We start from the raw sequence: 16,214 nt of genomic DNA on the forward strand, positions 1-16,214 counted from the left end.
TGAAGGACACATGCAGCCCAGATTAATCAGAAACTCTGAAATAGTTATTTAATTTAACAACAAGCTCTGAAGCTGGAGGTCCTTGATGCTTTTGTAACAAAGTGTTGCCAGCCAGTCTGACAATAAGTCCTCGTTAGCCGACTGCATAAACACAACAGGGCAACAACATAACAGTCAGGGAGTTAATAATATGTATTTATATGAAAATATATGATTACATGTGCGTAATCATATATTTTCAAAGTTTATGAAAATACTTAATTACAATAAAAAACCAAAATGATACACAATTTCTTTAGTAAATAGGGATTCTTTGTTTATAGATACCAAATGGAAGAAAGAAGGGACTAAATGGAAATGCGTTGGTACAAAATGTGGGTAAGACGAGGTGGAGAGGTGAACAAACCCAAAATTCGCATTAGATGGACAAAAAATATTGTCGCGTTTCAATATCGCGAGATCCCAAGCCATGAGATCTTGTTACACCCACGGCTCGGACGCGGCACCTTGAAGAACCATAGAGTGTGTAAATGACGCCGTCTGAACCGGTGCTCAGTGGAGTGATGAATGCTAGAGGCTCAGAGGCCAGCGGTGAGCCCGGCTGCATGCTGAGAGACGGCTCTGCGTAGAGCCAGAGATGTTCTTCCAGCTGGGATCCCAACGCCGCGATAGAGCTCCAGTGTCAGAGCGCAACTCCGGCCTGAGGCTGGGACAGCCTCAGGCCCCCCCCCACCGCCGCCAGTGAGGTTACGCCTTTGGGGCCAGTCTTCGAGCTGACATTCTCCCCCCAGAAGGTGGGGGGTACAGGAGGCTCAGTTAACCCCACCCACACAGAGAAGGAGGCAGCAGCAACAAGACTGATTGAAGTTACCTCGTGCCACATTTTCTCCTTTTACCAGCTAAGCTTCAGTTTGCATCAAACATCAGCTTATTATTGACGTTTTTAGTTCAAAAGGGATTTTCAGTGACGCCGTGCTTTAGGCTGGAGGGTTGGGGGGGGGGAGGACTTTGATAAATAGAGGAAAAGGCTTGGCCTTCACCTGCAGCAACCCATTTTTCTTATCAAGGCAAAAGTATAGATTTTTCTATTCAGACAGCTCTATGAAATTACATATAGACAGAGGGAAAAAAAACATCTACGTTTTTATCCCCTTATCCATCCTCTTCATAGACACCAGATCATTTTGCAGCGTTCGGGAGACGTGGAAATTCCCAAGAAGACGTATTGCTGCAGCTTTCTGGGAAATATTAATATCCAGCCTGCAGAGGAAAGGTAAAGAGAAGAGGAGAGGGGGAGCTGCAGAGGGGTGGGGTATACAGACGTTTGGTATCGTACCTGATGTAAAAAATAAAATAAAATAAACACCTCCTCTATTGCCATTGCTGCAAATCTTTCACCCCCTCTGACGGGGGACGTCTGTTTCCCGGGGGGCATCGAGGGTGGTGGTGCCTGGATGGGAGGGCTGGGAGTCCAGAGAGGACTGTCATCTCGGCACACACCTCCCTGTCATCGCTGCTGCACTGCAGATCCTCCACATCTGCCTCGCCTTACGCAGCACGGACCCCGGCTCTCAACCAAAGCCCCCGTCGTCTCTGCCGCCCTCCCTACGCTCCCTCCCACGTCTCCACTCCCCCATCAGGATCATCCAAATATTTCCCCTCACTGCTTTTTGAAGCTTCCATGGGTCACGGGACCTCATGCACAAATCACGCTGGCTTGCCGTGGGGGGGCCGGTCAGAGAGGACAGGAGGGAGTCAGGCGCGCAGAAATCCAATCTGCACTGTTTTCGTAAGTTTTTTTTTTTTTTTTCCCTTGCCAAGGCAGCCATCGCCAATCAGCAGCTGGTTCTAAACAGCGAGTTTTAGGGGAGCTCCCGCTGCACTGATGCCGCTCCTGGCAGCTGATCCCAAACATATTCCCAGGACGCGCTAAGGGGAAGGGGTGGTGAGTAAATTCAGAGAGCCTGACAGCCTGCAGTGGTTTAACATGGGGGTTAGCCCCAAATACATAGCTCTGGGTTTATGTTGATGGATGGATAACCAGATCCACTTCATTGTTTGCAATAAAACATAGATGTTGACACCACATTTGCTTTGGTGCTGAATTATGATGTAGCAAGTGAAAGAAATTAGGGAAGCCACCAGATTCTGTCAGTGCAACGTCAAACACTTCACTTTGACATGAAAGGACATCAGTGGAAGTATTATATATTTAGTTAAGAAGGCACTGGGCGGTTGGAGGTATTACAAGATTATAGTTTCAAATATTGTCCATAGTGTTTAAAAAGAAATGTTAAACTGTAAGAACGATATGGCAGAAAAAGTGGCAGAGAGCTTGACAGAGTCGTGTAGTTCTGCCCCTCCTCCAATGGCTGCTGCCCACTGCTAGTCAGCTGGCTGAAAGAAGGCTACTGCACTATTCCCTTACTCAACACAGATCCGTCTGCTGAAAACATTTTCCGTAGTTAAGTTTCTGTGGAAACTGAAGGAATCTCTGTTTAAGTTAAAAGGGAAAGCATCAAGCATTACTTTCCCGTCTGAATAATAAGTATTCAGACCCTTCTAGCATCTTTTTCTGATGCTACTGCAAACTTTTAGAGTCATCCCAAAGCAATCACAGATCACCTAGCCTGTGATTGCTATTGTAGCATCATGATATGACCGCCCTCCTTCCATTGTAAACACACTGCAAAGGAATTGTGCTTGGACAAGATCGATTTAGATCACTAACGCAGAGTGTATACAAGAAAATATCAAAATAAATATGTTGTGCCATAGCCTCTTAAGCAAACTAATAGGTTAGAAGAGAAGCCAGACACAAAACTGAAAAATAATTGACAAAGAATTGAATTTGCACTTCGGAACATATCTAGGATATTCCTTATTAACTTTTTATATCTCCCACAGCATCAGTCGTCTCTGCTAGAGGTGCTATTACAATTACATGCACTTTGCAAATTAAGTAAATTAGGTGAAGATGTCATTTACCAACTTTTGGGGACTTTTAGGACAGCCAATAGCTAGCTTCCTTACTGAGAACCTGGGAAAAGTGGCAATGCCATATTAACCAGCACTTATTAATGCAATAGATGAAATAACATTATTTAATCTGTCATAATAAATATGTTATACTGCTTTTGTAGCAACAGAAATGCTTGCTGTGTTTCTGTTTTAATATCAGCTAATATATTTTACTTTTAGAAAAAAAAACCTGCTAAATAGTGATACTTTGAAAAGTTATCCATTTCATTCTTATGCATAAAGGTGAGTAATAAGGTCACTCACTTAATAAATAAAAAACCCCGTCTAAACAGAGAAGATTTCAGACCCGGGACAGACAGAGCAGCCCCCCTCCGCACCCTGCACCGGTCGCCCGCTGACCCCCACCGGCTCATGGTGAGCAGAGATGCCGGGCCGGGAATCTGCAAGTGCGGGTTAAAGTAATCACATTGGTCTCACTGCATCCGATCTGCAGTCTAACAGACTTCCAAACAGTTGAATGAGTAAATAAAGTGCCCCAGGGGACTCCCGCTGGAGCTGGATTACCAGGAGGGGTACACGCACAAAAGGGGCCGAAGCCCCACAACCCGGTGGTGAGCCGCAGACAAAGGCCTCTCGTTGGACCTCGACCAGGGAAGCGGCAAATTTTATTAATCTCATCCTAGACCGAGCCCCTTATTGCTGCAACACCCGTAGCTGGTTGACTGTGAACAGGTACACACACCGTGGAATGACCCTGTGTGAGCAGTTCCCCCAAATATGAGAAGAGACTGTCTGCACCCTGAGATGGTTTAACATTTAAACACCCCACGTTGTAGGTGCTAGGAAAACATGAGCGACTGTTGCCGTTGGAGGGCTTCGGACCACATAGGACGGCTCTCATGCTCACTTGGCTGTGGAGGCCAGGTCTAGAGGCGACTAAGGGCCGCGACATTCTGCGGCCCCAACCCACCCTGGGCCCCATTCTTTCCCTCTTTCTGGGTCTGACATAAATAAAAGGATTAGGAGCCCCCGTTTCCGTCAGAGCCCTCTATTCAAGACAAAGCTTCTGACCGGCTTACTGTCACACTTAATGATAAAAGTGCAAATCTCTGTCAGTCACTTTGGGCAGGAATACCAGCATTTGGAGGCTAATCTGATTTGATGAAGATTAAAGGATTTTTTTCCCTGTTGTTGTTTTTTCAAAGAGAGAAAGAAAGAAATGACGTATTTGTGCAAAAAGAAAAAAAAAAACTGCAGCAAGCCAGCAGCTAAATCTGACACGCAGCGACGAGGATGAGACGCGTCTTCCTGCTTGCAATGCGAGGCGGTGGAAAAGAGCTGAATTTAGAGACAAAGAAAAGAGAGGAAGCGAGTGTGCATGCATACGGGAGCGTGCCCACACCCTCACTAAAACCTGGGCTGAGTGTAGACAAACACTCTGCTCTGCCCATTCGCATGCACAGCTAGAATGTGTGGCGTGAGTGCGAGAGTAAGCCTTGGGCACACAACAGTCTGAACGCAGCACTTGCCACCGCCGTGCCAGTCCCCTCTTGTGTATCTGTGAAAAGCCTACGTGTTGGAAAAACATTCCAGAGGGGGGATCACATATACACAGTTGGGGCCAGGAGCCGCACCACGAGCCAGCAGCAGAGGCCCCTTCTCAATTTCTCATGCGCGTTCGATCGGGCTGCACCGAAAGAAACAAGTGGGGGCTCATTCCAGACGGCGCAGGCGAGACAAACAGATCAGAAATATCGCCAGGAACAAAACTGCAAACGTGCGGGAATAAATTAGCCAGCCGAAGAAGCGACGCTCTGATTGAATAATTTCACGGCGGCAAAAGCAACGCGCCCGGATTTGAGTGTAATTTAAACTGAAAAAAAAAAAAAAAAAAAAAAAACATTTGCTGAGTATGAGTATTATCCCTCAACTGGTTTGCTTTGAAAAAAGACTATTATAGGATTTCACAGATTTGGCCAAAAAAATCTAATTTGTAAATTGCATTTAATGACTTGCGGTTGCCCTGTTTTTTTGTTATGAAGAGCCGTCATGCTGGGAAAATAAACCTGAAGGCCTTAGGATTTCGGAGCCAGTAATAAAAATAAAAAATAAAAAAAATCACTGCTTTGCCGAGCCGAGGGCTTTTCTTTCTCCCTCCGTCTCGTTCTCTCCCTCTCTCCGTCTCTCTCTGCCGTTGCTGATCAGCGTTCCCGGTTGACTGACGTGTCCCACTGGCTGCCTAACAGCCGGCTTTAGGAGATGAGGTTAAATTGTGGCTACCAACAAATTGCATGCTTGAGTTCCTCTGCAGCCCTCCGCTATCATGCAGTGTAATGTGAGCACACCGGGCAGATCCTTCTCCTCCGCTGCACAACAGCTCCCCCCGCCACCACACAAAGCCACAGAGAACCTCTTTCCACATCCCTAGCCACCGGCCTGGCCTTCTAAAGTGGTGGTGGGCATTACCGTGGCTTCCCGTGGTGTCCTGAGAGGCGCTCACAGTTTCAAACCGCTCTCTCTTCGCTCCCCCTGCGACGTCTTGGCATGCGCACCCTAGTACCCAGTCGTTACCACTGAAACACACAGTAGGAGAACTGTGTCTGTGCACAAAAAAGACGTCTTAATCGAATCACCTCGGTGTCTTATTTTATGATCCATTTGTGGCATCAAAAATACCACTGGATCCAGAAACGTGGCAGACCGTTTCCGTTCAATAAAAGCAGCTGCTGAAGCGTTTCGCTCAAATGCGACGAGGCTTTGAGTGTTGCACCTTGCTGAAGAAGAGTTCGTAGATTAACTTTTTCCACATTTTGTCACATTACAACCTGATGTTACGATATATTCGATAGCGATTTTAAAGTGATGGACCAACATTAAGTGGTGCCTGGTTGTGCTCGTAAAAACTGCCTTTCTGAAACAATTACGGCTGAGAGACGTTCGGGCAATCAGCCCGTTTTTCTCCGTTTCTTAAAAGAGCTCCAACTCATTCGCACTGCATGGGATCGTTCAAGAATCTTTCCGCAGAGTCGCCTTCAGAATTAGTTCAGAACTTTGACTAGACCATTCTGGCACATGCATATCCTTTGATCCGAACCGTGCTACGTTGAAGCTCTGGCTGCATGTTCTGCATTGCGATGGAAGTTGACCGTTCACTCCAATGTCAAGAACTGGCCTTTGTTCAGCTTCATCCATGTTCTCTTAATCTCAGGCTAGTTTTTCCTGTCCCTGCTGAGGGATTAACCCCCAAGCATAATGCTGCTAACACCTTGTTATACTTCAACACAGCGGTTTGTTCAGGGTTATTTGTGGTGTAAGGAAGAGCTGCGGATCTTTACAGTAGTCCAGTGTCTCTTGGCTGCTTTGTTTATCATTTATCGTGAAAATAACTTCATACTTCTACCCTCTCATTCCAACGTGTAAATATACTTTACTGCTGCTCTTCTTGTTGTTTTGATTGCTTTTGTTTTAAACTGATTTTGTTTGTATATAACTTTGCTTATTCTTTCATCACACTACGTTCAATAAAGTCAAACTCAAAATCAAAAATTTCTTGTCACGCTAAGAATGCTGATTTGTCATTGTCATGATTAATTTCTGTTTTTGATGTTAAAATGATAATAAAAAACAAACAAGGTCGGTAATGTTACTTTTGCTGTTTTCACCACTTTTTGTTCCACGAAAGTATTAATAGGTTTCCGTAAATTGTTAATTTGTGCATTTTAGTGATGTGAATCGTATTTTTAAGTGGCATCTTGAAGAAGCCTAAATCAAATGGAAATGTTTTCAAAAATGATATTTGTGTTTATGGTGCCATTCCAAGCAGTCACAGCCATACAGTTACATAAAAAAATAAGAAACAAATAGTTTTTCAATCTTTATCGGACCACAAAATATCACGATAAAAATCACAAAATCCATATCGCCCTCCCCTAATCCCATATTATTAGTGGGTGGTGGACAGAAAAGTCCTTTGTCAGAAAACTGACAAAAGGACTAAAACTAAAACTTGTAATATTGTTTCGTAAGCTAACCTGCTTTAAAGCTTCTCCACAGCTTTCTCCTCGGCCTGTCTGCCGTGTTCGTCATGATGCTGTTTGCCCACCGATGGTCCCTAACAAACCTCAGATGCCTTCACAGCATAGTCTTTACCACACACAGCTGAACTCTATTTACTAATTAGGCACTTCTGAAGAAAACCAAACACTGAAGTCCATGACAAAGCGACAGCAAGTTCAATGGGTGCGAATACTTTTTGCAAGGCGCTTAGAGAAAGAATGAATATTGCCTTAAAAATTCCGCTTTTGGAAAGCAGATGGAGGAGAGAGAGAGAGAGAAAAAAAAATTGGGAACCCAAGCTGATGTTGCAGCGATGCAAATATATACACACCCCAACAGGTCTTTAATGGCTCTTAATGTGTCGGGAGGGAGGAGGGTGTGGGGGGGGGCATGGTTAGCAAGCCGTGAGATGACAGATGATGCATCCTAGTGCGCTGCTGGGACAGGCCGAGCCGTGTTGACATAAAACCCAATACTTCCTTACTGGAGAACGGGGCCAGCTTCAGCCCGCTCCTCGCCGAGCCACTATAAAAAGCAAGCCGAAGCAATATCATCTGCCTTTGTGTTTCCAATGTGAGATTTATATCTCTGCAGAGGTCTTGATTTATTTGCCCAAGAACAGGAGGGTAAAAACACCTCTTTATCGTGTTTCTTTTTCTTTTAAAAGAGAGATTTAAAGGTAGAAGAAGGAGGAAAAGACAAAAGGCAGAGCTAAACGTGAGAAGATCTTCCTGGAAAGGAAGCTCCACACTCGGCAGGTTGAGGAGCATCTTTAATTAAGCGTAAAACTCCTCAGCTGAGTTTACAACCACAACGCCGACTGTGTTTTTTTTTTTTTACTTGCTTTTTATTCTTAGCTTGCATACAAGTGCTCTAGCAGCGTCGGGCGACGCAGGAGTGTCCTGGAGTGAGTAAAACACCACACACACTACACACACACACATTAGGCGAGCCAACACAGAAACCAAGCCGTCAGCATCTATCCTGCACATACAGACACACACTTTACACACACACACATTCTGCGGCAGTGTCCCGAGCACGGCTAATTAAAAAACAACAATTTCACAGGAGGGCACTGCAAACTGTTCTGAAAAAAAAAAAAAAAAGCACTTCTCAGCACACCGGGGGGATCCTGCACAAAACACCGGGAGGTGAGACAGGTTCTGGGAGCGCCGCTTTTTTTTTTTTTTTTTTTATGGCTTCATCACTGCTGTGTTTTCCTACTGCTCACACTGCCGTGACCTGGATTTTTTTTGTTGTTTGTTTGTTTGTTTTTTGCTTACAGCATGGGAGCTTGAAGAAAAATCTGCTTATTGAACGTTTTTGAATGAACAATAAATAAAAACATTTAAGATGTGCTCCCACTGGAGTACAGTCAAACTGATAGTACTTATGGAAAAATTGAGTAAGAAATAATAAGAAGAACAAAACAATATAGTGTAAAATATAGTTGCTAAATGTTATGTTTTGCAGGTAGAGCCTGTGGCACTTTCTAACAAGGCAGTCCATTAGAGAGGGGTGTTGTCCAACACTCGGGTCGAGTGAAAGGCCCTTATTACGTGCCTCCCTTCAAAGCATCTGCTTGGTTAGACGAAAAAAAGAAAAATCCCTGTGGGGTGTATTTGTGTGTGTGTGTATGTGAGGGGTGGAAGATCTCCCTCTTTCTAATGATGTATAATTGACCTCCCAAACACCAGGGCACAACAAACTCTCCCGGAATGGTGTAATTCCACTCTGCCTTTTACATACCGCTCGTCTCGTTCGAGCTTGTTCCTCCTCTACGGCTACGGCTGTCAACCGGCTGACAGCCTCAGCTACTAGCCTTTCATGCTCGGCCTCGCATTTTCCCACTAGATTCTGCTCCACGATTCTCCGCGCAGATATTCTGACGCGCATTTTAACTGAGCGGCTGTACTTCTGCACGTTTCGGACGTGTCGGATCCTGCTCTCGCACGGAAATTACATTTTGTTTTGTTTTTTCTAGATAAAAAAACAAAATCAAGGGCAACAAGAAAAAAAAGGGAGAAAAGGGAGTAATGCAAACCAATCTTGTTACAATATTGTAGCGAGATAGGGAGCGAGATATTTTTAAGCTTGGGTTTGTTTTATGCTGAATAACGTAGAACACAATTGTTTTCCCCTCTTCTGCACTTAAACCTGTTAAAAAGGTGCAAAATAAAAAAAAAGAAAGAAGGGGGCCCACTTGCCAATGCCTTGATTTATTATAGCTAGTGAGCGCTGATTACGGGGCATGAATCAGTTGCTGTAGGAATGTAATTAGGCACAAAGTCCTCTGTAAGGGGTTGGAGCTCTCTTCACAGCCCAAAGCAGTTTGTGGGCTGACAAATGCATCTTAAATGGCTGTCATAAAAGTCAAAAAGGTGCCAATTACATCTTTAAGTATCGCATCAGCGAAAATGAAATAAACATGGGAAAAAAAAAAAAAAGATGATATACCTGTGCTGGTGTGAGAGAGCGACCTGGCAGCTGTTTTTATGTCTGGGAGGGGTTGGAAGAACAAAAAAAAAGGGAGAAGATCTTGAAGATGCAATGAATATTATAGCATGCGGGAGAGCCGGATGGTGTGCTTGGCTGAGCTTGCTCACAGCATTCAAAGCAGCAAACCGGGAAATAATAGTTAGGGATACAGACAGACACTTTTATTCCAAATGTGATTTCTAAAGAGCATAAGAGTCAAAAAAATTTATAGAAAGATGAATATTTAGAAGCAATTCTAGCATTTGTATTTCTGTCAGTTTTTGTTTTTTTTGCAAATGACCAAACTTCAAATGGGAACAGAACGCCGCAACAAGTATGGGAGAGAAAGAGAGAGATCCTTCTGTCTCAGCTTCCAGCCACCTCTAGGCCGTGACGCCGTGACTCTGGTATCCCCGGGTTACTGCTCTGAATTTTTTTTTTTTTTTTTTTCCATTGTTACCGGCCGACTACACCGCCGTCCCAGAGCGGGGTGAATGCCACGCATGGCAATAGATGTAACTCTTTGTCGCTTTGCAAGGTGTCTAGCAGAGAGCCATAATGTCCCGGTAATGGAAGGAGAATTGCTCAAAAGGGCCGGACACAAAAAGCTGGAAATTTGGTGACAAGCATGAAAAGCGCTCATGCAATGAGAAACACTGGGGCACCCCGGGGTCTGCACAGGCCGGGGAGCGGCCCTGCTGCACTTATGGCCACTGCATTTCTTTAAGTCTGTCAGATAATTTAATCAAGCCGCTAATTCCATCAGCCTTATGAGGAATGTTAAAATATATATGTATATTTGTATTTTTTTTTATTATTATTATTTTCAGGAAATACCAATTTAGTTTACATTATTACCTCTTCCTGGAATAGGTTTAAATTAGAAGGTAGCACTGAGTTTTTGTTGTGTTGTTTTTTTTTAATAGATATTAATACATCTTACAATAATCATCGTGCTGACTTTAATTTAAACTAATATTTTGAAATAGTACTAATAGTAATAAACATTTTTGCATGTGTGTAGTAATAATAATAATAATAATAATAATAATAATAATTAATAATAGTTTTATATTATTATTATTATTATTATTATTATTATTAATGTGTAATTTTTGCATTAAAAACAATTCCATGCTTTTAAAACTTTTTTATTTGCGTACATGTGTGCATTATTCGCACATGCGCAAATTGCGCGAATCTAAATCGGTACAGGTGTTCTTAAACAGGCACGTTTCTCTTCGGCGGAACTCGAATATTCGCACGGAATATTCCTCAGCTCCATTAAAATACATACAATAAAATGATTTATGTGTAAATAACAAATATATAAATGTGTGATCAAATAAAAATGTATTACATGTTTACAAATAACGGCGTAAACAGAAAATAACAAGCAGAATATATAACAACTAAAAGTAATAGGATATGGCATTAGGTCGCCATAATCAAATAAGGGAAAGAAATTTTAATATTAAAGGCATATCAGCGCTAAATGATTTACAGAGCGAACCTAATATGGACTGATGGAGAAATAAATCTAAGAGCGCTGTGGGCTCGCAGAAACATACGGAGAGTGTTTTCCATCTTTGGTATTATTTAAAAAGGGGCTCTGAGGTTGACGGGGAAACGCCACATCATTCAACCCGAAAACAAGCGTCAGGGAGCGGAATAAAAACCGACTTTTTACGCCTCCGGATTTTCGGACTCGAGCGGGATCCAGCCGCAATTTTAAACGCCGCATATGGTGCAGAGGCGACTATGGAAACACCGTGGGTTACTGGGACGGTTAATCGACATGCACAACTGCTCCATGCCTAAATTGAATCAAGACATATCACGTGGATTTAAGACGTTGCTGTTTTACTTACAACGATAATAATAATATTGATGATATTCTTGTAACTTTATTATCAACTGCCCTCAGATGCGTGAGACCCGCTGAGGGGCCTTCAGTCCAGCCAAAAGCCATTTTCTGTAGAATCACTGCACACCCACTCAACAACGCAAAGAAATCTATATATATATAAAAAAAAGAAAAAAGAAAGCGGAGGAAAAATGAAAAAAAAAGAGAGAAGAACAAAACAAAAGAAAAGAAAAGAAAAATCTTCCACCTCCTCGGACATTGTGCTTACTGTTGGTAGTCGTGTTTGCAGTAAAGTTTCCTTTCTCTGAAGTAACAGCTGGTGGTGAGGGGCTGTTGACACACGGTGCACTGCAAACACTCTTCGTGCCATGAGGAGTCGTTGACCCTCATCAGGAAGCGGTCGGAGATGGGCCGCTGGCAGCCCTCACACACGGATCTGTGGTGACACTCGGAGCCTGGAGGAACAGAGAGAAGGCCTGAGTCAAGGTCTGCAGCGCCTGATCACACGGGAAGCACGACGCGTTCAGATTAATAAAACAATATACATGTGATAAACATTTTATTATTATTATTATTATTATTATTATTATTATTATTATTATTATTATTATTATTATTATTATTGTATTCCATTAGGCCTGGGATAATTACCGCCTTAAAAATAGAATAAGGACTAAACTCGCCATCATTCCCTCCATCTGCTTGCACAAACCTCCCTCCTTTTTTCTTTCTTTTTTTTTTTTTTTGCATTGTTGTGAAATGTAAAAAAAAAAAAAAAAATGCATGAATGCAAATAGTAAGATAAAGCCAAATAATCCAACATCTGGCTGCATGCGGGTTTTTGTGCTCGGCTTCGTAGAAATGCGTGGCACTCACCGAGCATGACTCCCAGCGTGGCTTGTCCCGATCGCAGCGGGTGATCTTCGATTTTTATGCCGTCCAGCATGATGCGCGTCTCGGACCGTTCTCCTGCGGATAGGCGCTCCAGCGACACCAGACCTGTTGCGATATCCATAAGAATATGGGGGTGAGAGCCGACAGGGGGAGGATAAAAAAAAAAAAAAAAAAAAACGAAGAAGAAGAAGGGGAAAATATCCCGGCTAGCCCAAAGCTGTCTGGAGGACTTTGGCGAGCTGAGAAACCTGTTGGAAACTCCGTGCGACGCACAAACTAGCCGTGCATCGCAAAAAGATACAGATAAAGCGAACGAGAGGAAAGGAGCGGGGGGGGGGGGAGAAAACACGACTTTTTCTGATTCTCGACAATAAGGCAGTCTAAGCCGGAAGCGTGAATCTCTGGTGCGTCAGGGAAGAGCAGCAAACAAACATGGGAAAACTCTGGACAGTCACCTGTTATGATTAGAGGAACCGAGGAAGCTTTATCTTCTCCTCCCCAAAGCCGACGGGGGGGTGGGAAAAAAAAGAAAGAGAGGAGGCAGCCGCAACAAAATGACTTCACCGAGTGACAGCCTCGCCAAAGAGGAGGAAAGAATAATGATAATTATAATAGTAAAAAAAAAAAAAAAAAAAAAAAAAAAAAAAATGAAAGAAGGGTAAAAGTTGACACCAAATCCAGAGATAGCACAGCCCGTATATGCAGATGTCCCGGCAGTAACTCTTTGGAAGTAACAGAGACGGTTGGCTGCTTGTGCACCCGTCGCTGCAAAAGTCTGAGATCAAGATTGAAGCGAGCAAAGATCCTCCCACTCCTGCATGCATGGCTACACTTTTTTTCCCTCCTCCATTCCCTCCATTCACTGCCATTGGGGCTCTATTGGAGCAGAATACAGCGCGCTCTGCACTGTCCGGTAACAGCACGGAGGGGGAGGGAAGGGCGAGGGGGGGGGCGTCAAATCATAATAATAATAATAATAATAATAATAATAATAATAATAATAGAAAAATACTAACTCTGAAAATTGCATGCACCAATATTAAAACGTGAAATTGTAAAAATAAAAAACAAATAACAAAACTGAAAAATATAGCAAGACGTTAAAAAAATTAAAATAAATAAAAATAATGGTCTTTTTCTGTGCACAGAACTCCTAACTAGGCTGAGGGTATGCGCGCGCGCGCGCGCGTGTGTGTGTGTGGGGGTGCGTGTGTGTGTGAGTGTGTGTGTGTGTGTGTGTGTGTTTTGGAGCATCACAGGCTCTTTTGTGTATTGTCTCTGGTGGACGCTGCTGCTCCCTTTCAGCCGATGCACCTGGCGATCAGGGGTGATAACAGCGCCGTGTCAGCCACTGAAGTGGCCTCTGCCACCTCGGCTGGCCAGCTTTCGATCAACCAGTGCAGGGAAACACCAGCAATAATAATAATAATAATAATAATAATAATAATAATAATAATAATAATAATAATAATAATAATAATATTCATTTCTTACGCTGAACATGAACTGGGTGGCTGCAAACTGAACTAATAAAGTTTGTTTTCCTGAGCCATGAAGTGAAGATCTCCACACAGGATCTGTAGTGTGGATGTTGAGGATCACCCTGCTGAGCAATCAGGCCTGCATGGAATGAAAGGTCGTTTTGCTGAGGCTGGTCACAGTCAAAAGTGGATGTTATCGTATTATATATGCGTATCCCCGAATAACCTTTCAGATGTCATCGAAAGGAATCTCTCTCTTTTGCTCACAATCGGACCGGGAAGTTTGATAAGATCTGTGTTCCTCTCCTGACCGATCATTTTGACTCAGCGATGGACCCGCTGTGTTTTTGCGTGTCGTGTCGACTCGCTGCAGCCATGGTGGCACATGCAGCCTGGCAGCAGCCGCGAGAGACGGTCTTGGATGTGAATGCATCTACATTGGGGAGCAGGTCATATGTATGGGTAGGATAAGAAGTTATTGTGTCCACATGTGCTGCTCCTACTGTTTTTGTTTGTTTGTTTTAAGTCCGTCCACAGGAATGGGTGACATGGGATTTATTTATTTACTTTTGAGCATTTGTTGTTATTGAAGAAAAACTAGAACTAAAATAAATTGGTGAGTTTAAATTTTATGAATTTAAATAATGTAACTATTTGTAGAGTTGTTTGTTTGTTTGTTTTGCAACCAATTCTTCATCCATTCCCAAGGCCTTCGCTTGCTGCTCTCTGCGCTCCTTCGAGCCGATGATGACCCTGTTGTCCAGTTTGGAAATCAGGAGGTTGGGGATTGTTGTCGTTGCCCTCTGCCGTTCAAAGAGAGAACTGCATTTTTTTTTTCTTAAAAGGGAAACAAATATTTTTAGTAAGCTGTTTTTGATCAACCTTCACACAAAAAAAGAAAAACAAATTCTAAAAATAGACAAGAAATTATTATTTCATTATTTCTGATCCCCCATGAAGACATCCTGCGGGAGGCTCCACCTCTAGCTTCCTTCTATTTCCAGCGCCTCCATCAGCATGGGGTCAATTACCTCCGTCTCACACTATATTGGATTATCTCACCACTAAGCAGCATTATGAGCTAAACTCTATCAATAGAACATAATCGATAGTTTTTTTTTTTTTCGTTTTTTTTTTTTTAAAGAACATATGAATGTTCCCCTCTAAAGTCCTCCATCTACACAGCAGTCCTCTGATGGGGTCACCTCTGTGAATGAGGACATCAAACATGCATTCAATAAATCAATCCGCCAACTTTCAGCCTGCGGTGTTTTAATGAGCCTCTGCATGACGAGCCCTCCCTCGCCTTATGGGACAGAGAGAGAGAGAGAGAGAGAGAAAAAAAAACAAAACTGTAGCAGCAGGTGTGCAGCACGGAAAGCAAGCAATTTACTTTAAAGTCAGCAGAACTGTTGCATCCATCGGAAAGGTAAGGGACCATTATGCTAACCCGGCTTTTCAAAAAAAAAAAAAAAAAAAAATCAGAATGACCCAGATTGATTCCTGCAGGCGGCCTGCTGTCATTTCATTTACAGACTTTTTTTTTCTAACACTGTAAAAAAACAAACAAAAAAAAAAAAAACAATGTAATCTCGATTCATTGAATCCAACTCGAAATGTAGATGTTTCGGGTGAAAAGTTGAAAAAGTTGAAAAAAGAACATGGGAATCAGTCAACTGGGTTCCTTCGTGCGAATGGGAGGTAAAACTTTGTTCGAAGTTTGAAAGAAAGCGCGTAAAGTGGTTTTAAGTTAAGTGCTTCTTGCGTCGCCTGATTATTATTATATTACAACTGTGATTGATATTGTGAGGTTGCTTATATGAATAAAATAAATAAATAAAAAATAAAATAGCATATAGCCACAAATTATTTCGAAACGTGTTTAAGTTGCAATCTTTATCAGCAGAAGCGAGTTCTTCAAACAGAAACGTTGGCTTTCAAAAAAAGTGGGGCGAAGTTTTAGTGTTATTAATTCAGTTTGCATAGTGCTGCGTTAGAAACACGCACACGCACACGCACACACACACACACACGCACACACACACGCACACACACACACCCACACACACACACACACACACACACACACACCCCAGAGGCATGCCTTAAACCCGGAGGCTCTGTGAGTTGCAAAACTAAAAAAATAAATAAATAACTTTGATATTTCAAATAAAGCATGGGCTGAGTGCGGAAAACTGTTTCTGGTAAGTTTCTTTAGCTGAGAGGTTGCTTCTTCTCCTTTTTTATTTTATAATCCCTATAAAACTGAGAGGCATTTTGAAATAAAACGCCGTGTTGAAAGTGGGAAGACCTCCTTACATCTTCAAAGGGGGGCATAATAGCAAAGCAAATACCTAATGGCTGCATAAATTGCAGAGCTGCAGGACTTTAATAGTTTACGCACTTTGATCTTTAAATAAGGGTTTCTGATGAAGATTGGCCTTCCTAAACGT

At 42.8% G+C, this 16,214-nt stretch overlaps 1 protein-coding gene across 2 annotated transcripts in view; it reads right to left on the reverse strand.

Moving 5' to 3' along the window:
• Window positions 1-13,172, reverse strand: part of lmx1bb (LIM homeobox transcription factor 1, beta b) — a 64,535-nt gene extending 51,363 nt beyond the window's left edge. Inside the window, exons 1-3 of one of the 2 annotated variants that reach the window (XM_081610526.1) lie at window positions 12,736-13,170; window positions 12,263-12,385; window positions 11,655-11,841 (exon numbers count right to left, since the gene is read on the reverse strand). In XM_081610526.1, the coding sequence (XP_081466652.1) occupies window positions 11,655-11,841; window positions 12,263-12,332 (257 nt within the window). In that variant the 5' untranslated portion in view covers window positions 12,333-12,385; window positions 12,736-13,170. Of the gene's footprint in view, window positions 1-11,654; window positions 11,842-12,262 lie in introns of both variants that reach the window. The other variant, XM_081610525.1, reaches the window with a different exon arrangement.
• Between the last annotated feature and the right edge of the window lie 3,042 nt (window positions 13,173-16,214).

This window comes from Poecilia reticulata, chromosome 9, assembly GCF_904066995.2.
Source record: "Poecilia reticulata chromosome 9, P_reticulata-male-v2, whole genome shotgun sequence".
NCBI lineage: Eukaryota > Metazoa > Chordata > Actinopteri > Cyprinodontiformes > Poeciliidae > Poecilia > Poecilia reticulata.